Source organism: Belonocnema kinseyi, chromosome 8, assembly GCF_010883055.1.
Source record: "Belonocnema kinseyi isolate 2016_QV_RU_SX_M_011 chromosome 8, B_treatae_v1, whole genome shotgun sequence".
NCBI lineage: Eukaryota > Metazoa > Arthropoda > Insecta > Hymenoptera > Cynipidae > Belonocnema > Belonocnema kinseyi.
Genome location: NC_046664.1, coordinates 12526754 through 12549043, shown reverse-complemented (window position 1 = coordinate 12549043; position 22290 = coordinate 12526754). Strand labels below are relative to the sequence as shown.

General features: G+C 30.9%; 2 protein-coding genes across 2 annotated transcripts in view; one reads left to right on the top strand and one right to left on the bottom strand.

Annotated features, from left to right (window-relative positions):
- The window catches only part of LOC117178238 (odorant receptor 67c-like), a 27713-nt gene extending 8083 nt beyond the window's left edge, over positions 1 to 19630 (bottom strand). The window contains exons 1-6 of the mRNA XM_033369566.1: positions 19533 to 19630; positions 16825 to 16893; positions 12387 to 12516; positions 9960 to 10355; positions 9488 to 9865; positions 1883 to 2087 (exon numbers count right to left, since the gene is read on the bottom strand). Of these exons, the coding sequence (XP_033225457.1) occupies positions 1883 to 2087; positions 9488 to 9865; positions 9960 to 10321 (945 nt within the window). The 5' untranslated portion in view covers positions 10322 to 10355; positions 12387 to 12516; positions 16825 to 16893; positions 19533 to 19630. The remainder of the gene's footprint in view (positions 1 to 1882; positions 2088 to 9487; positions 9866 to 9959; positions 10356 to 12386; positions 12517 to 16824; positions 16894 to 19532) is intronic.
- Positions 19631 to 19900: 270 nt separating this feature from the next.
- On the top strand, positions 19901 to 21827 carry LOC117178371 (facilitated trehalose transporter Tret1-like). The gene is made up of 3 exons (XM_033369799.1): positions 19901 to 20075; positions 20160 to 20307; positions 20396 to 21827. The coding sequence occupies exons 1-3, from the start codon at positions 20022 to 20024 to the stop codon at positions 21763 to 21765; spliced, it is 1572 nt and encodes a 523-aa protein (XP_033225690.1). The 5' UTR covers positions 19901 to 20021; the 3' UTR covers positions 21766 to 21827.
- The last annotated feature ends 463 nt before the right edge of the window (positions 21828 to 22290 follow it).

The window sequence follows — 22290 nt, the reverse complement described above, 5'->3', positions numbered from 1 at the left end:
CGGGATACTTATAAGATACTACCATGATTTTTTCAGATTTTTTGGTCCAAAAATAAATTAGGCCAAAAACCGGCCTTACCGACCCTCCCCCTTTGTTCGAATCCACAAAAAAATGAACCCATTTTTTTCTTAATAATATTTAGAGGTGGCGCTAGCCCCATGAAGTTTAACACGTACTTCCTATAAGAAAAAAAGACGATTTTGTCAATTTTATTCAGAATTTTCAATATTAGGTGAATCGAGTTCAAAATTCACTATTTCTCTTTACTATTAGTCACAGAATGCGAATAAAATATTACTTTTCAAATATCACCCCCATAAGCCTGTTTTATATTGTCCCAAAAAAACCCTAAGTGGAAAAATGGGTTTTTCGAGTTTTTGGAACTAATTATGATTTTTTTGGAGTTTTTTTAGCAACTTTCTCTTGGAAAAGGGTTTGAAAGTCAAGGTTTTTTTTAATTTTTTAACTTATTATTAACGTTGCAGTAAGAGCGAGGTAATAATAAATTTATGTTAACAAAGATAATCGTTTAAACAATTTATTATCATTGATTATAATATTTTCTTTTCTTAATGATAGAAACTTGCGGTTTTTTCTGAAATTTTTTACTTTTTTCCCACTTTTCACTTGAAGTGAGTTAATATTTAATTCAATTTGACAAAAATAATTGTTTGAACTAATTATTATAGTTTATAGCTATCTTCTCTTAGATTAGTGCTAAAAAGTTGCAGTGTTCTGAAATGTTTAAATTTGCTTTGCCTCTTTAGTTATGAACAAATAATGAATAAACATTAGAGAGTATAATATTTTAAATAGTATTGTATTGTTTTAAGTGTAGAAAAAACCGAAACTTTTTAGCACTAATTTAAGAGAAGATAGCCATAAACAATAATAATTTGTTTAAACAATTATTTTTGTCAAATTAAGTTAAATATTAACTTACTTCATCTGAAAGTGGGCAAAAAGTTAAAAATTTCAGAAAAAACCGCAAGTTCCTATATTTAAGCAAACAGAATATTATTAGCAATAATAATAAATTATTTAAACAGTTAATTTGTTAACTTGAATTAATTATCAGTTTGTTATAATTGAAAAGTAATAAAAAGTTTAAAATTTCAGGAAAAAACGGCAACTATGTAGTATTAATCTAGAAGAAAATAGCTATAAACAATAATAATTTGTTTGAACAATTGTTTTTCCTGAATTAAATTAAATAATTACTCACTTTAAGTGAAAAGTGGAGAAAAAGTTGTAAATTTCAGAAAAAACCGCAACTTTCTAGCATTATTCTAAGAGAATATTGTTATGAATAATAACAAATTGTTTAAACAATTATTTTTGTTAACTTTAATTGTTTATTACCTCGCTCTAACTGAAACGTTGAAATTAAGTTGAAAAATTCAGAAAAAACCTTGACTTTTTAATCCTTTTCTAAGAGAAAGTTGCTAAGAACAATAATAAATTGTTTAAACAATTCAAAATCATAATTAGCGCCAAAAACTCGAGAAACTCATTTTTTCACTTATGGGGGTTTTTTGGGAGCCTATAAAACAGGCTTATGGGGGTAATATTTGAAATGTGATATTTTATTAGCATTCTGTCACTACTTGTGAATAGAAATGGTGAATTTTGAACTTAATTCACCTAATATTGAGAATTCTGAATAAAATTGACAAAATCGTCTTTTTTTCTTATGGGAAATACGTGTTAAACTTAATGGGGCTTGCGCCACCTCTAAATATTATTAAAAAGAAAAAAATAGGTTTATTTTTTTGTGGATTCAAATAAATTTTCGGGCGTCTTACATAAAAATCGAAAAAAAAAATTCTAATCCATTTTTGGACCACCCTACTGTTTATAGCTCTATTACATTTTACATACCTGCTGTATCATTTGTTCACCGTACCAACAATACAAAAATATTTCAATCATGTAGTTATTCAAACATCCTACCATGTACCAAAATTTCAGAGAAACCATGCTTAATGTCGCCAATTGGAAGATAATAGCACACAAAGCTAAGGTAGTCACAAAAAACTGGGCAAAGACCATTAAGCTAAAAATGTCGTTTAGCTTTCTCCCAATTCTGGAAATATGATTTTCCATTATAAAACCAATTGATCATTCCATCTAATTAGAAGAAGCTACACCGTTCAAAATTTTGTTTAGTCTCAAACTTCTTTAGACCACCGGTTAAATCAGGCAGCAGGGTTCCGGATTTGTATGCGAAAAGTCTGGGTTCGATTCTTGCTGCTGGCATTTTTTTCCAATTTCTTCTTTTATACAAAATTTTGTTATCGCCATGGATTATTTAAATTGATGTTAATTAAACTAAAATTTTGACTTATAACAGTTATTGTATATGAGTTAAAAATAAAGTTTATAAATATAATAATAATCATTTATTTAAAGTTTAAAATGAAAATACATTCAACTAAACATAATTTAAAATATTTGTCACAAAGAAATTTGCAATCTTTATATAATAAATACGTTTTATTAAACAAACAATTTTTAATGAATTTTTTAAAATTGTTTCATAACCCACAATCTTTAGTTTTTGAAAGTGCACTTAGTCACCAAAGTGTATATTGTTGCAAAAAATAATTCATATCTATTGACACGTTTTCGTAAACGGATTATTGTTCTCACATATTTTGACACAAAGTATAATTTCAAGATTAAAAGATAGTTGCTCATAAACTTCTTAAAAAATATTAACTAAAAATTATTTATTCAGCAAATTTTATTCACTGTTGAACGATAGAGTTAAATAATCTTTGTGTTTTTTGAGTGATCTGTGCTACATTTTCCATTTTCTAGAATGAAAGAAAACTGAAAAAACTGCAGTTGAAAGTTAGAGTAAAGTTTTTCTCTTTTTTAAAATATGATTTTATTGTTAATATTAACTGTCAATAATGGGCATTATTTAATATAATTGAAAACAACGTCTTTGTATTTACATTAGGAAAAAATGATATCTAAATATATTTACAAATTTTAAAGTTTAAGAAAATAAACTAAAATTATAAATTGCAAACAAATTTAATTAATTTTAATGAATTTATTCCATAATTTGGTTTCCGGTATAACGCTTTTCATAATATTTAGCTTAAGATTTAAGACAAAAAGGGACTTTTCATTATACTTGTTTCTAAATTAAACATAAACTAAACGGTATTTTATAAGGTTAATTACAAGATTTAAAAATTTCGAACAAGGAATGAGAAGTCTTTTAAGAAATTTTAAAGGGTTTAAGAGAAAAATTAAATTGTCTCCAGAGAATGAAAAAGTTTTCTTTAGATTTCCAGAAAAATGTTTAATGATTTTTTGTTTTGAAAAATTAACTTTAGGATAATTTTCTAAGAAATTTTAAAGTAATAAAAAAAAAATTTCGAAGAAGAATCTGGAAGTTTTTAAAGAAGTTTTTAAAAAATTTGCTTGTCTTTAAAAATTTTTGAGAAATATTCAACAAAATTTGAAAAACATTAAGAACCTTTAGATATCTGAAAAAGATTATTTTTCAAATGGTAAATTTGAACATTATAAAAATTTTAGGAAAAATACAGATTTTTTAAAATTTTGAAAAAAAGATTTTTATGAATTTGAAAAGGTTTTTAGAGAATCAAACAATATTTTCTAGATTGTTAGAAAAATTCAACGTTATTTTCTGGCAGAGTTGAGTACAATTTTTTTTCTTATGTAGAATTTGAAAAAATTATATTAAAAAAAAAAAGAAGTAAAATTATACATTGTAACAAATTTAATTAATTTTAATATATTCATTCAAAAAATTTTCTCTCTTCAGAACTATTTTCATGAAATTTAGCTCAGGATTAATTAGGAAAAGGGAATTTTGATTAAACTTGTTTTTAAATTCAACATGAGTTAAAGTTATTTCAAGCTAAAAAACATTGTTAAAAATGATTCATAAAGTCAAGGAAAATATTTTGTTTTAATTGTAAATAGTTTTTAAAAAGAACTCAAAATAAACTTTTCAAATAAATATTTCACAATTTCAATTATTGAATAAATAATAGTTTTTATGGTTTTTATGGTTTTTATGCTGTAGGGCTTATTTTATTCCTTGACAGATTGTCTGCAAATCTCATTGGTACGTTTTTATTAATAAACTTTTATTCAGGGATTATAAAATAGGAAATTTTTTAAACAGTAGATTTTTATAAATAAATTTTTTTAATGAAAACGAACCATTGAGATTTGCAGAGCATCTTGTATGGAATAAAATATAAGCGCTACATCATTAGAATGAAATAAGAATTGCAAGTTTTACCTAAAAATAAAAATGAAAACATTAAGCTCTAGATAATTATTGTCAAATAAAGAAAAACCAGATTTTTTTAAGTTCACCTCGAATTCTTTTCCAAAATTAGTTATAATTAGCATTAGGATATTTTTCTCGATTTAAAAAATCTATCCAAACAAGATTAATTATTTGAACTTCAAATGACGTACGATAATATAAATAAATAATAATATACAGGGTGTCTAAAAAGTCTCGGGACGGTTGAATATTTCCTCAGGTAAAATATTTTTCAAAAAACTGAAGCGCATTCCTGAAGTAAATTTCAACGAGGAATTCAATAGTGACCTTCATTTTGACCTTGAAGTTGACTTTCATGGCTTTTTGAAGGTCAACTTTGTTTTTCAACTGGAAATCCCTTTTTTTACATCTGCAATCGATAGAGCGGAAAATTCTATGTTCAGGTACGTACCCAGGTCATAGGTCAATTGTAACGTTCAAGGTCAGTTAGAGGTTATTTGAAATTAACAGCATTACGAATCATCTCCCTATCAATCAAAGTAGCCTGTTGCAGAATTCGATTCTGCAATTCATCTAAGCTTTGCGGTTACGTTGAGTATACTTTGCTCTTTGAATAACCCCAAAGAAAATAGTCGAGAGGCGTCAGATCAGGAGATCTAGCAGGCCACTCAATTTCACCCCTTCTTCCAATCCATCTTTGAGGGAACTGATGAGTATCCAAATATGCTCGAACCTCCCTACCTTAATGAGCCGCTGCTCCGTCCTGCTGGAACCAAATATTTTGAAAATTATCTCCTGTAATCTCCCTTATTCTTGGTACAATTTTGTTTCTGAAAAGCTCTTTAAATGCACGGGCATTGAGATTAACATCGATAAAAAAAGGGTCTATCAATGTATCATTCATGATACCGGCCCAAACATTAATCTTTTGTGGATATTGTGTGTGACTCTCCAGCATCCAATCAGGATTTGTGTCGGACCAATATCTACAATTTTACCTGTTAACTTCACCTTTTAAAGTGAAAGTAGATTCATCTGAAAATAATATATTGTACAAGAAAAGAGGATCTCTATCAATTCTGTCCATCATAATTTTACAAAATTCAACCCGACGATAAGGATTGTCTTCATTGAGCTCTTGTACCAGGGCTATGCTTGGGCTATGTCCATCTGCATCTCCTCAGATCCTGAATATTTTGGCCGAGCAGTTCCCTGAAGGTCCTTGAGAGATCCATGATTCATAAAGCGTCTTACAGTTCTTCCAATTGTAGATTTTGGGACAGGATTTAACCCTTCTCCATTAAGAAAAGTGCAATTAAAAAGCAAACGAACTTGATCATAAGATCGAACTCGATCTCTCCACCCACGCATCATTAATACAGATACCCTCTCTCGTTCCGAAAGTTTAGCTTGCGCCATAATAATCTTTTAGCGAAAGATAGTAAGTATGTACTCGTAATGCATAAATTTAGTTTCAATTAGTAATATTCATATGGAAAAACGGTATAGGACATATGGTATCTCCTTGGGTATTAACTCAGGTATCGAAAAACGGCATAGGACTGTATAACTCTTCGGGGAGGAACAGAACTCTCACCAGAACACCTGGAACTTTAAATGAAAAATTTCCATATGATTTTACAATATTCAAAACGCTGTAACCAAGATGAATACATAACTCACCAATGAATTTCTCTCTGAAATTTATTTCAGGAATTACACTGACCACTTGCAAAACTTTGTTAAGTTCAAATAACCTCTAACTGACCTTGACCGTCACAATTGACCTATGACTTAGGTACGTACCTGAACGTAGAATTTTCCGCTCTATCGATTGCAGATGTAAAAAAGGGGGTTTCCATTTTAAAAAACAAAGTTGGCCTTCAAAAAGCCATGAAGGTCAACTTCAAGGTCAAAATGAATGTCATCCTTGAATTTCTCGCTGAAATTTACTTCAGAGATTACACTGACCTCTTGGGAAACTTTGCTAATTTCAAATAACCGGGGCCAAAAATAATTTGCAGCCCATAGTTCTCAAATCTGCATTCAATTTAAAGATAGTTTTGCCGCCCAAGCGTTTGCGCCCGGGGCAGCGGCCTCCTTCGCCTCCCCTTAGCTACGCCACTGAACACAAACAATTATATGTCCAATTTAATTAATTATGAGTAATAATTTGTTAAGGTTAGTAGGAATGCATTTGGACTTACGTCTAAAAGCAGAGAATTTTACGAGTTTCAACAATTATCTTTAATTCAAATGATTAAAAAAATCTTAAAGAATGTTATCTTTGACACAGTTCTATCAGAAAATTATTTTTATTCAACGGACAATTTCTTATCACTTTCGTCTTGCATTATTTGAATTCTAGGTCAACTACATAGCTGGCGCCGCCACACGGCGGTCCTCAACTCTCATTAAAAATATTTTTCACAGCCCTCCAGAAAAGTGGCATGAGGCTGGTCAGAATGTGTTCGCTGACAGGTGGTGAGAGGAATTTACGAAATTTGTGTGAAAGATATCAGTCGAGTGTGAGGTTGGAAGCCTAGGAGGTGAGTAGGATTGTGAGGGGTGAATTCGTGAGATAGAAATTAATTTCCAGCTTGGTTGTATATAAAGAAAGTGAGGATATGTTAGCTAGGGATTGAGGGGGCTTTAATTTAAAAGTTTGGACCTTCCAGGAGGACAAGGCTGAATCTAGTAGTGTTGGGAATGTTAAGGGAGAGAAATAAGTGTCAGCAGGGGCTGTGGGGCGTGGAATAATGTGGGATTAAGGGCAAATTTAGGATGGTGGGCGATAACAGTCTTTAGAGACATATGTGGGAAAGCGGGGGGCAGTCAGCGAGAGCGCTGGCAGTGTTGATAGTGAGTTTGATGAGGCATGATCCAACAAGCTATGGTCCCACCAATTCGATGCTCTAATACGTTTGACTTAAAGTGACCCTTTTACCCCCACCATACCGAGTACTAAGGAGTAGATGGAAGGTATGAGGAACGACTTGAGGATCAGATGTGAAAAATGGGAAAAGGAGGTGAGAGCGAGGAGGAAGAGAGTAGAAGAAGTAGAAAAGAACTTATTGTCGGTAAGGAAGGAAAAAGAAATTAAAATGAAGCAGATGGAATAAGAGATTAGGGTGTGGAGGAAGAGGCGAAAAAACGCTTAAGAAGATAGAGGGCAGGTCGAAAATGAAAGTAGGTGACAGGGGAGGGGTGAGAAGAAAGATAATTGAGAGAGAGTAGAAAATATGAGAGAAGAGAAGGTAGAAAAACGTAAGAATGAAAAGGATGAGAGAGAGAGAGCGGATAGAGAAAGGATAATGGCTGAGAATGGAGAAAAAAGAGAAGGCAGACAGGAGAATTAATATTGTGGCCAAAGGTTTAAAGATAAACAGTGGGAAACAAAGGGAGTCGGTCAAAGCGATGCTACAGAGCATAGGATGGGTTAAATGCAAGGTAGGGAAACTTAATCTAGAGCGGAGGAAGAAAAAGAAAGTGGTGGTTCTAGAATTAGATAGATTGAATGAGAGGTTGGATGTAATGAGAAATAAAAATAGGATACAGGATAGGATTTTAATCGTTCACGATTTGAACAAGAAGGAAAGGAGGTGCAGACAATTATGAACTACATAGTTAGAAGGGAGTAGAGTAAAAGGAGAGCGGTGAAAGTAGTGTTTTGTAAAATAGAAGTAGATGAGAAAATGTGGGTATGGAACAAGGAGAAAGAGGTGTTAAACGAAGTGCATGGAAATTTGTTTTGTAGTAAGTACGGGGGTGGGGGTAAAGCTTAATGAAGGAGTAGTAAAGTTGCTGTACCGCAACTTAGAAAGGGTAAAGAAGAAAGATGAGGAGTTCTGCAGGTTTGTCCAGGAATTTAATGTGGTGGAATAAGTAAATACGTGGGTGGAGAGAAGTTTAAGGAAGTTTGAGGAGACGGAGAGAGGGGGCATGAAAATTAGGACAGTAAATATAGGAGGGGTGACGTGTAAGTGTGTGAAATAGTACGATAAGGAGGTGATAGAAAGGATTAAAGAAAGGCTCGAAAACTTGCTAGCCAAAAGAGAGGAGGGTATGGTGGTACTGGTATGTTATTTTAATGCGAGAATGCAAAGGGAAGGGGCCTTTGAATGCAAGGAGAAAGCTTCAAAAGATAATCGAAGAATAAGATAATAAATAATGAAGAGGAAATTCTAAGGGAACGAAAAGGGAGGGAAAAAATGTATGCAGATGACATAGTGCTGCCAGCAAAGAGCGAGGAGGCCTTAAAGGAAGTCGAAGTGGATGCGAAAGGAGATGCAGGAGGTGAAAAAGTTTGCGTACCTTTGCTTTCTGTTTCGGAGAAATGAGGCAGTGGTTATAGAGGAGAGAGTGAAAAGGCCAAATATAGTGATAAGGCAGGTGTGGGGGCTAGAAAAGTGAGATGGTAAATAAGATACAGGAGAGAGGATACAAGAGTAGAGCTCTGATTAATGAGTGTAAGGAAATGAAAAGGAGTGGAATTCATGAATGGAGAAGGGGAGTCAAAAGGGTTGTAGCATGAATTATGGGGGTTTTGGGTAAGATTTAGAAGTAAAGAAGAAAGGAGGAAAAGGAATAGAGAAGGAAACCTTTTATATAGGATAGAAAGTAGGTAGAAGAAAAATCAGAATATTGTAAGTAGTATTCAAGTATTAGATATTAGCCGCGGAGCCAATTTGGCAAGGCAAGGCAAAGCGAGAAAGAGGGAAATGCGTGAGGGGCGAGGCGAAGCGAGGAAGGCAAGGCGATGAGAGCGAGCGGTCTTAGATGTAAGGTGTCGATAAAGGTTAGTTTTTTAGAGTTAGTTTTACGAAAATTCTCTAAAAAATGGAAGTGTATGCAAGTCAATTTTTAAGGCCAGCCGGCCTAAAAATAAACGTTCATCTCATTAGGCTAGGTTAATGTATTTTTATTCCAAACTCTATCAAAATCAGTAAAGACACAGGTTAGTTTTTCAGTAGTATCAATTGCTCAGTAGACCACCATTGCATCGGTTACCGCACGACCATTGCACTGTCTCCTACCGCACGACCACCACTAAACCGGTTGTTTTATACTGCTAGGAGAAGTATGAATTCCAACATAATTCCGAAAGGTGTAGCTACCCATAGTGAGTATAATTTAATAACTCGTTAGAAAATTTTATAAAATATAAAAATATTCATGAGAAAATTGTATATTATGCTCACGAGTAGACATGAATGTGATGAATAACGACGTCTGCAATAATTTGAAATACCCATTCACTGTCACAAGCTCTTTCGTGATTTTTCTTCAGGATGGTTGGTAACACGTATAATCGATGCTCAAAAATTTGCAATTGTGTACAAATCTTTTGCATCATAATCGAGATAAAGCTATCAAAGGAGACAGTTAGAAAGCCCAGAATAAAAAGGGAGATACTCTGATAAATGTATGTAACCGAAAATAAAAAATTCGACTCGATGTTATATGGCATCCAAATTTTATCGCAAGGCAGAGAAATGTCGGTTGTTTTAGCCAGTGGACTCAATGTGATAATTGTGACACCAACAAAACATATTGTCAGTAGAAAAATTGAATATGTTCTGCAATGGTAAATATTTGATTAGTCAAATTAGGTCTTTGATTTATAAAAAAATTTCTTGCAAATGGAATTTGAGTTTTTGAAAAATTAAGAACCTATCTCTGTGCTCGAATTCCTTTTGAAGAGCACATTCATGAAGACTTCGAGGGATGCAACAGTTTTCCAAAAACATATTATCGAAAGAAATAATTTCATCGCGTTGCAAAAAAATGTTTGCAATTTTCACGCTAACGGAACATAATCCACAAAACATAATCAAATTTTCCGTCAGTGCGTCAAGATTTTCAGCACCTCGTAAAATGTAAATTAAAAATGTTGCTGCAAATGTAGTCAGGAGGACAATTATTAAAAAACTGTAGAGCTTGTAAAGTCCAATGGCCCATGGCGATGTCCAAGTTTTTGGTCGCCATATACCAAAATATTGCATTGCTCTAAATGGTATTTTGGCTGCGTTCATGTTTAAAAATGTTCCATCATTCTGTTGTTTTAAACTGAAAGAAAGACATCATCAAAAGATTATAACTACATTATTATTTTTATTTATTTTTTATTATTGTTATTTATTAAATATATTATAATGAGTTTAATACTAAGGGGCTGTCCATAAACTAAGTTACTAACTACTGACCCCCCACCCCTCTCGTAAAGTGACACAGTCCAAAATTCTCTCAAAGTTGAGAAAATAGTAATTCTTCAAAGAGAAGGGCCAATAATAGAAAATAAATTTAACATAAACCTTAATAGCTCATTTTTAACCGAAAAAGATTAACATTTAATCAAATAAAGTTTTGACCAAAAAGGTGCATTAACAACAATGTAATTCAACTATTCAACAAGGAGACGAATTTTCAACAAAATAATTTAACTTTTAACCAGAAGAAATTTTTTTGCAAAAACTGTTAAAATTTCCATGGAGAAACATGGCTTTCCTAGCATAATGGATGAATTTTCAATCCAAAAGGACGAATTTTTAACAAAAGGGTTGGATTTTCGACCAACAAGGATGCATTTTTAATCCAATGATTGAATTAAAAAGAAAAAAGAAATTCTATCAAAAATAGTTGAATTTCTAAGCCAAAATGACTCATTTTTAGCAAACAGGTGAATTTTCAATCCGAATATTTGAATTTTCAACTAAAAAAATATTTTTAGAACCAAACATTGTGCAGCTAATTTCTCACCAAATAGTAAAACTTTGAACCTAGAAAGCAAATGTTTTGAAAAATTGTTGAAGTATAAGTCAAAAAGATGGATTGTCTACGAACCAGTTAAATTTTCAACTCGAAAACATGATTTTTTTTAAGTTGATTTTTTTCCAAGAAAGTAGATTTTTTTCTAAATAGTTAAATTTTCATATAAGTAGTTTAATTTTCAACAAAATAATTAAGTTTTTAACCGAATTTATGATGAAAAAAATCTTCCCGAAAACAGTGCAATTTAAAAGCACGAAAATATAAATTTTAAACAAAAACAAATTATTCTCATTTTGTATCAACGTACGATATTTATAGTTGATATGTCATCCAAAAATATTTTTATTCGGAATAAAAAACGGTAGAACTTTACCGAAAATGACGAATTTTCAAGAAAATAGTTGAATCTTTTAACTAAAGAAGAATATTTTTCAACCTAATAGTTGCATTTTCAAGCGAACTAAATGAATTTTAAATCGATAAAATTAATTTGCCAACAAAAAAGACAACTTTTCAACAAAACTTTAATTTTTAACTAGATAATATTAATTTTCTATAAAAAATATCAATTTGCAAACGAAAATAGAATACTTAAGTTTTAGTCAAGGAAAAAATAATTCATAAAAAAACGGATTTTCAATAAAATAGTTGAATTTTAAACCAAAGAGATGAAGATTTAACTAATATGATGAATCTTAAAAAAAAGAAGAATTTTCAACAACATTATTCATCATTTTACCAAAGAGCTGATTTTTTAACTAAAAACACTAATTTTATAAAAATGGAAGTTAAATCTTTAATTTAAAAAATTAATTTTTAACAAAGTACTTTATTGCTCATAATATCATCTATAACATTTTTCCTTGAGAATTAATCTTTTTTGTATTGAAATTCAACTAATTGCTTAAAAGTTGAAAATTTAACTATTTGGTTGAAAATTCACCTGTTATGTTAAACATCTGTCTCTTTTGGAAGAAAATTAATTTTCTTGTTTAAACATTAACCCTGAGTTTTTAAAAACTTAACTGGTTGGATAAACATAATTATTTTATTTTTATTTTTAATGAAATCTTTTTTGGTTGAAAATTCATCATTTCTTTCAGATTAAAAATTAAAATATTGTTTGGTTAAAATATACACTACTACTTTCTCATTAGCAATTCATTATTTTTGTTTCAGAACTCAACTATTCAGTCAAAAATTTAGTCCTTTTTTAAAAAATTCAACTATATTCTTAAAGTATTTTTTTATAAAAAATTCCACTGCAAAAACAGTCTAAAATTGGTAACCAAGTTTACGGACGGCCTCTAAAATAAGAGTGAAATATACCTTCATCAATAAGTTGAAATGCAAATTGCAGATATTTTATTCCTTTTTCTAATTTCTCTCATGCAAGAAAATAAAACGATGCTGGGTAAAAAAATCTGTTAGCGGAATATATATTCCGAGGAAAGAAATTCTGTAAAGAATCAGAACACATTCGTAAGAGAGACTGTGAAATATCTACAGCACTCTATGTCCGCTGAATAAATTTAATATTCTGAAACATGTCAGAGCCTATTTCTGAATTTCTAGGAATGGGAATTAAAAAGAAGCAGGTGTAATTATCCTTGCCTTCCGTGGCGAATATTATAGACTATCCGTGAAAGGAACAGTAATAATTAATGAAGCCAGGTAGCTTAGGGTTGATTTGTCACAAAGTACTGAATCATTTACAAAAATAGATGGAAAGGGGTAATTCTGCAATTATCTTTCTGTTGAGTACGTGGCAGCACCACGTTAACTTTGAGTCGAATAAAGTGTGTAGACATAGGATAGTTGTGGCAATCAATATATTTCCACTTTATTTTAAGAAGAGGCACCGGTATATTTTGTGGTTAATTTTAATTTACTGAATAATATTCTTTAGTTTAAAGAGATAATAAGAAATATTCCAAGATTGTAGTATGTATTATATTATTAGAGATGTTTAAATGTGAAAAGAACCTATGAATATTTTTTTTAACTCAAGACCAAAAAAAAGGTTTGTTTTTCTGTAGCAAGCACATTGCTGTAAAGTTTGTTTAGTTCCATTTTGAATAATACAATTTTTTGTATTTTCTTTCACTTGAGTACGTGGCAGCACCATGTTGAATGAATTTTCATTTCTTGTATTATGATAAGGCACCTGTTCTTTTTCTCATTTTTTATCCATGAAATAATATTCTTTAACTCATTGGTGTAAAATTTGTTGAATGTCATTTTCAACAATGTATTTTTTTGTACTTTCTTTTAGTTGAGTATGTGGCAGCACCATATTATATGTTTTTCTATTTTATCTTAGGAAGAGGAACCCGTTCATTTTATGATAAATTTTCATCCGCACGATGATAATCTTCAGCTGAAGAAACATTAAAAACATTTAAATATTTTTATAGATATTGCATTATTGCAGATATTAAAATGCTGAAAAAGGGCTTTACATATTGTTTAAATCTGAAAAACAGCGAGATAAGCATTTTTCAGCGTCACGTATGGTAATTCAACACTGAAACCGACTCTGGCTTCCATTTGTTTTTATCAAGTATAGTTTGGTAGATATTTGCAAATTGGTTTCCGAAATCTTGTACTTTAAACTATTGTTCATATCAGATTTTCAAATGTGGAACGTAAGACAATACCTCACATTTTTACTTGTTTCTGAATTTTATGCAGTTATAAAACATCAATAACTGCATGAAATTCAGAAAAAAATGAAAATGTGATTGATAGTCTTATGTTTCATAACTGTACAGAATTTAAAAACAATTAAAATGCGATTGATCATCTTCTGTTATACAACTGCATTAAATATAATGATCGCCTTATTTCTCAAAACTGTATGAAATTCTGAAACAAAAGAAATTGTGACTGATCTTCTTATTTTTTTAAACTGCTTAAAATTCAGAATAAAGTAACAAGACCATAGATCATCTTAGGTGATTGAACTGTATGAAATTCATAAACAAGTAACTATGTGATTGATCGTCTCATTTTTTAAACTGTGTGAAATTCAGAAACGAATGACAATGTGAGCGATCGTCTATTTTTTTTAGAACTGCTTAGAATTTAGAATGAAGTAACAAGGTCATTGATCATCTTAGGTTATAGAACTGTATGAAATGCATAAACAAGTAACAATGTAATTAATCGACTTATTTTTTTAAACTGTATGAAATTGAGAAGCGAATGACAATATGAGTGATCGTCTTATTTTTTAAAACTTGTTAAAATTAAGAATAAAGGAACAAAGTCATTGATCTTCTTGGTTGATAGAACTGTATGAAATTCATAAACAAGTAACAATGTAATTGATCAACTTATTTTTCAGTACTGTATAAAATTCAAAGACGAATGACAATGTGAGCGATCGTTTCATTTTTTAGAACTGTTTCAAATTTAGAATAAAGTGACAAGGTCATTGGTCATCTTAGGCGATAGAACTGTATGAAATTTATAAACAAGTAACAATATGATTAATCGCCTCATTTTTTAAAACTGTATGGAATTCTGAAACAAAAGACATTGTGACTGATCTTCTTATTTTTTTGAACTGCTTAAAATTCAGAATAAAGTAACAAGACCATAGATCATCTTAAGTGATAGAACTGTATGAAATTCATAAACAAGTAACAATGTGATTGATCATCTTAGGTAATAGAACTGTATGAAATGGATAAAAAAGTAACAATGTAATTAATCGACTTATTTTTTTAAACTGTATGAAATTGAGAAGCGAATGACAATATGAGTGATCGTCTTATTTTTTTAAACTTGTTAAAATTAAGAATAAAGGAATAAGGTCATTGATCTTCTTAGGTGATAGAACTGTATGAAATTCATAAACAAGTAACAATGTAATTGATCGGCTTATTTTTCAGTACTGTATAAAATTCAAAGACGAATGACAATGTGAGCGATTGTTTCATTCTTTAGAACTGTTTCAAGTTTAGAATAAGGTGACAAGGTCATTGGTCATCTTAGGCGATAGAACTGTATGAAATTTATAAACAAGTAACAATATGATTAATCGCCTCATTTTTTTAAAACTGTATGAAATTCTGAAACAAAAGAAATTGTGACTGATCTTCTTATTTTTTTAAACTGCTTGAAATTCAGAATAAAGTAACAAGACCATAGATCATCTTAGGTGATTGAACTGTATGAAATTCATAAACAAGTAATTATGTGATTGATCGTCACATTTTTAAAACATTTTTTTAAAATAGAGAATGATTGTCTTATGTTTCACAACTATAAGAAACTCAGAAATGAATAAAATTTAAGCGATCATCTTATTTTTTAGACCTGCATGAAATTTAGATTAAAGTGACAATGTGAATGAACGCCTTATATTTTAGAACTGTATACAATTTATAAATAAGCAACAATTTGATAGATTTCCTCATGTTTTAGAACTGTATAAAATTCATGAACAAGCCAAAATGCGATTGATTGTCTTATATTTCACAACTATGTAAAATTCAGAAACGAATGAGATGTGAGCGATCGTCTTATTTTTCTGAACTGCATAGAATTCAGAATAAAGTGACAATGTGAGTGATCGTCTTATGTCTTATAAATGTATAAAATTGATAAATAAACAACGATGTGATAGAATTCCTCATGTTTTAAAACTGTATGAAATCCCTAAACAAGAAACAATGGGATTCATTTTATTATAAGTCACAACTATATGAATTTGAGAAAAAAATGATAATGTGAGCGATCCTTTTACATTTTAGAACTGCATAAAATTCAGAAATAAATGAAGATTTGGTTGATCCTCTAATGTTTTACAACTGTAAAGAATTGAGAAATAAATAAAATGTGAGTAATTTTCTTGTATTATACAACTGCATGAAATTCAGAAACGAATGCAATCTGATTGATCCTCTTGAATTTTATAACTGAATAAAATTCAGAAACAAATGACTATGTAATGGATCCTCTCATGTTTCACAACTGTATGCAATTCTGAAACGAATTACAATGTGATTTATTGCTTTATGTTCAGGAACTCTATGAAATTTACAAACAAGTCAAAATGTAATTGATTGTCTTATGTTCCACAACTGTATGAAGTTTAACAAAAAAATTTGACAATGTGATAGATCGTCTTATGTTTTAGAACTGCATGAAATTCATAAACAAGTAACGATGTGATTGATCGTCCCATGTTTTACAACTGAATGAAATTCAGTTATGTTTTGGAACCGTGTAAAATTCAGAAACGAATAAAATGTGAGTGATCGGCTTATGTTCTACAAGTTAACATCTGATACGAACAACAGTCTTAAGTACAAGTTTTTGGAAACTGAATTGCAAACGTCTATCAAATTATTATTAATGTTTAAATTAAAAAAAGAACCTCTGCGTATGGTTTAAAAATTGAAGAACAAAGAGGTAAATATATTATTCAGTAGTGAAAACAGAAATGTATGCTACGTTAGCTTTAAATCGAATGAAGTGTAAGAAGGTAGATGTTGTGGAAACCAAAGTAATTCAATTTCATTTGCATTTCTGTATATTGTTTAAGAACTGAAAAACAAAGGGGTAAGTATTTTTTAGTAGCGAGCACAAAAAATAATTGCTTTAAAATGTACTGCATCATACATTAAACAATAAAAATGGGGTTTTCTCGCAAACGGATTGATATATTCACCAAAATATTTTTTTAAATTCAATTTCTAACGGGACTGCATTACACGCGAGAAAATCAATGTAATTGCACTGTAATTATACCCACGCATATATGATAGCAGATGTACCTTGGAGTCATAGAAATAATTGCCACAAGTCTCTTTGATAGGGTTTCCTAGAATTATAGAAAGAGAATAAATCGTAAAATATAATGAGAGAGAACAATTTCAATTCCTTGCAGAAAACTTTCTCTGAATAGCTTTCACATCGTGTGGTTCTAAAATCTTAACACCTATCCCCATTACCGTGCGCTATAAAAATTTTATTTTTTTAATTTTGCAAACCCTTACCCCTAGTTTTCTTTCCATTGGTAAAAAGTTAACACCTGCGTAACCTATAACATTTACTTTGTTTAACATTTGGTAACAACATTAAAAAAAAAGAAAATAATTTCGTAACAAAAATGTAACCCTTTACGACCACTCAGAGAATTTCTGTTACATAACTTGTAACAACAATAATTTAAAAAACTGTAAACTGGAGGAAAATTTGCTAACTCTAAAAACTTCTGTTACATAACTTGTTACATAACTAACACGAAAGCTAAACATTTGTCAAGCCAAGCTTGATAAATGTTACACCCCCTCGATGTAAAAAAATTCACCCCGTTCGATTCCTTGCAGAATTTCCGTTAAGTAAATCGTAATGAAATTAACAAGAAGTGAAAAAATAAAAAAAAACAGCAACATATCTTACTTGATAATTTGTTAGCAAGACTAAAATACACAGCACCTTTTCTAACAATAAAAGTCACCCTTTTCGATTCCTCTAAGAACTTCTGTTACACAACTTGTTATAAAACTAACAGAAAAACTACCCAGTGGGCACAAAATTTGGCGACGTCTTTACGACATCGTTACGACATTGTGACGACATCTTTACGACAACTTTACGACATCCTATGTCCATGTCGTTTCGGTGTCTTTGCGATATCGTAAAGACATCGTCAGATCATATGTCTTATTTACGATATCGTAAAGACACCTTAACGACATGGACATAGGATGTCGTAGAGTTTTCGAAAAGATGTCGTAACGATGTCGTAAAGACATCGCTAAACTTTGTGCCCATTGGGTGAACATTTATAAAACCAAGCAACATTTCTTTCCTTAAAGTTTGTTACCAATATTTAAAGAACATTTTCTAACAATAAAATTAATCCTTCTTGAATCCCCCTAGACACTCTGTTACATAGGTTTTAAAGAAATTAACAAAAATCTGAAAGTTTTAGTAACCGAGCAAAATTTCTTTCTTGAAAATTTTCGGCAAAATTAAAATAAGGTAACACTTTTTCTAACATTAAAAGTCACCCAAAAAATTGAAAATACACGTAACCTGGAAAAATTTCTTTCTGGAAATTTGTTTTTCAAGATCTAAATAACAAAACGCATTTTATAACAAAAAATTTACTGTTTTCGTTTCCTCTCAGAATATCGGTTACATAGATTTTAACAAGAGTAACAAAAACAACTGAAAATTCAAGGATCCCAGGGAAATTTCTTTCTTGAAAATTTGTTGGCATATTTAAAATAACAGAACACCTTTTTAACAACAAAAGTGATTTTTTTAATTGTTTTTATTTTTTTTTGAGTTTGCGTTTAATAGACTGTCACAAAGCTAACAGAAAACTAAACATTCGCGAAACCCAGCAGACTTGCTTTCTTAAAAATGTATAAGTAATCAACAAAAAAAAATCATCTGCTTGCTTTCTAGCAGAGTTTCTTTTACATAACACGCAACAAAAATTTTAAAAAAATTAAAAATTATTCGCCAAAACTGAGATTTGTTGTTACTTTTGTTAATTTATGTAAGACTTGCTTGAAAATTTTTTTAACATAGCAATTTTGCTGACTTTCGAAAATGTCCAGTTCGTTGTTAGTTTTTTGCAAGCTAAGAAACAGAAATTCTTATATGAATCGAAATGGGTTAATTCTTTGTTGAAAATTGTTTTTTTTTAATCTTTCCAACAAAAATGCAAGGCCAAAAATGTTGCTTAGTTTCTCCAGTTTTCGGTCTTTTTGTTATTATTGTTATTTTTGTTACAAATTATGTAACCGAAACTCTACTATGAATTGAAGAGAATAACTTTTTTACAAAAGTTATTATGCTTTTTTAATCTTGATAACAAATTTCAAATAAAATAATTTTGCTGAGTTTCCCGAATGTTCTGTTTTTTGTTTTTGTTTACAAGTTATAAAACAGAAACTCTGCGACGAATCGAACAGTCTTTTTTTGTAAGAAAAGTGGTTCTAATATTTTTCATTTCTTAACAAACTTTCAAGAAAGAAATTTCGGTGGGTTTTTCAAATTTCTAGTTTTTTTGTTACTTTTGTTGAAAGTTATTTATCATTTAACCAGAGGAACCAAAAAGAGTAACTTTTTTGTTTTAAATTTTGTTGTCTTATGATGGTCTTGCTTAAAAGTCTTCAGGAAAGCCAGTTTGTGTTTTTTTTTTTCAATTTAAATTTTAGTAATTAATTTTCAGGAAAGAAATTTTTATGGGCCACTTAAATGTTTAGATTTTTGTTAGCTTTGATACAAGTTTTGTAACAGAAATTCTAAAAGGAATCGAAAAGGGTGACTTCTCTCAGAAAATAAGTTTCGTTACTAAAATTTTAGTAACAAATGTACTATACACAAATTTTACTTTAATATTTCAAACTTATTCTAGCTCTATGTTCGAAAATAATAATTCTGGAAACTTACAAGTTCCTTACAAATTGCAAAATATCAATTGAACATTAATAACCTTACTTGATTATTTTTTGCGAATCCATAATTCTTTTTTCTGGCAGAAGACAGGATTTTACAAAGCTATTCTACTTGAATCGCAATATCTTTTAGACACTGCTAAAAGTGAACATAACGAATAAAATGAAGAAAAATGAATTCCATTGTTTTATTTACTATCCATGATTATTTTTAATGATAGTCTAAATAGATAGGCCTTATCATTGAAGCAATATATGCAATCTTATCAGAATATCATATTGTCTACAAAGATTCCTTACTCGGTTAATTAGTTACTGGTTTACTTGGAAACAATTAATTGATCATTGTGATTGGCATGAGTCCCAAATTTGTTCATTTTGTTTTGGGTGGTAACAACGAATTCCAATTTTTGTGTCAATTGTATGATTAATTGCGCGAATAGGATCTTAATTTTCAATTTATATTTTATAAATATTTTTCAAAACTTGTTTTGTACTAGTTGAAATTTGTGTCTGTTCACATTTCTTAAGTATGGAAAAAGTTAATAGATCTAGGATGGAGATGGATACCTTATTAAAAACACAGGTAAGGTTCAATATAGATTTAATATAACCAACAATAATTTTCTGTTGTATACTAGTTTTCCAAATCCTATTCCGTTATTTTTAGGACAAAAACTATGAACAAATGAGAAGCAGGGATGTGCAATCACAAATAAAATTATACAATACTGATTGGAAAGAAAAGGAAATTACAGGAAGCAATGCATTCAGAGAAAAGGGAAATCGATCAATGCAGATTCTTGCTGGCATTGCAGGTAAGTGAATAGAACATCTTATAAAAAAATAATTTAATTATAAATAAAAATTTTAATTAATGTTACAAATTAAGTCAATTTTTTTCAGCTTCCCTTTCTGCGGCAGTATTAGCAGCAAATACTGTTTGGAATTCGCCGGCTCTACCTCATTTGAAAAGCAATCATTCCAATTTTTTTGTCACGGATTCACAAGGAGGCTGGATCATTTCAATATATCATTTCGCCGATATAATTGGTGCTCTTCTGAACATTTTCTTTATCGATCGGATCGGTCGAAAATTAAGCTTATTACTAAGTGGTATCCCAGCTGTTATTTCTTGGATTTTGATCATCTATGCAGAAAATTATTTGTACATTTTTATTGCAAAGTTCATCTCCGGTATTGGTCAAGGAGTGACCTACAACGCTTTGGTGATATATTTAGCTGAAATTGCGGAAAAGGATATTAGAGGAACACTCGTTAGTATTATGAGGACAATTCAGTGTCTATTTTATTTTGGATTAGCAGCAGTAGGGACATTCTTCTCATACGAAATATTGAATTTATCAGCCTTATCGGTGCCAGTTCTGTTTCTTATTGTCTTCTCATTTATGCCCGAAAGTCCATATTTTTTATTGCTACAAGGCCGAGATGAAGATGCAATGAAATCTTTGATGAAACTTAGAGGAATGTCTGACTCTAAAACACTAACAGTCGATCTCGGGGAAATGAAACTAGATATAGAGGATAAACAAAAACACAAAAATAATTCTTTAAAAGATTTAATATTGAAAAGCTACAACCGAAAGTGTTTGGCAATTGTCATGTGCCTTAAACTGACCCAAGTGATGGCAGGTCACAGCGCGATTCTCAATAACACTCAGGAAATTTTTTCTCTCAGTGGTTCTTCAATCTCGCCGAAAATTTCAGTCCTTATTTTAGCTGGAATTCGTCTCATTTCTACCTTTGGAGCTAGTGGAATAATGGATCGGATTAGTAAAAGAATTACATTCTTGGTCTGTGGAATATTGGCAGCTTTATTTTTAACAACAGTAGGCCTATTTTTCTTTTTGAAATTTTATGTCAAAGCAGATGTCTCTTCCATCACGTGGCTGCCTCTTGCAGCGCTTGTTTTGTTTGAAATTGTTTATTACGTAGGGATTGCTGTTATACCATATATTCTGCAGGGAGAACTTTTTTCAATGAATGTAAAAGGTACTGCTGTAGCGTTCAGCATGATTATCGGATCGACTTTTTCGTTTATTTCTAACACAGGGTACAATTTCATTAGTCGCAATGCTGGAGTTTTTGTAGCATTTTGGTTCTATGCAACAGTTTCTTTTATTGGGTCCGTGCTTACTTTCTGGATCACACCCGAATCCAATGGGAAAACATTGGAAGAAATTCATGCTATGCAAAATCCTGAGATGAAAATGAAACTCGAATTGGAACGGAAAAGTAGATCAGTATTTTCTTAAATATAGTCTGTGGTATGTGCTCTGATGATTAAATCTCAGCTTACCTACATAGGGGGAGGGTCGGTAAGGCCAGTTTTCGGGGTCGGCGAATACAAATCTGGCGTCCTTTGACTTTTATTGCGTCAGGTTCAAGGTCATGACCTTGAACCTGACGTGATAAAAGTCAGCGGACACCAGGTTCGTAATCAGCGACCCCAAAAACCTATAACATATATTTAAAATTTTTTTACCGTTTTTTCTCGACTTGACCTTCAAATGACCTTCAAATGACCTTGAACCTGAAGCGATAGAGTTCAACGGATGCCAGATTCGTAATTAGCGACTCCGAAAACCTATAACGTATTTTTTTGGATTTTTTACCGTTTTCTCTCGATTTGACCTTCCAATGACTCTGAACCTGGCGCGATAAAAGTCAAAGGATGCCAGATTTGTATTCGGCGGCCTTACCGACCCTCCCCCTTTCTTCGAAATCTTCTGAAGCGAGGGGCTACTCAGGTCAGACAACTCAGCGGCGCCACTAACGAA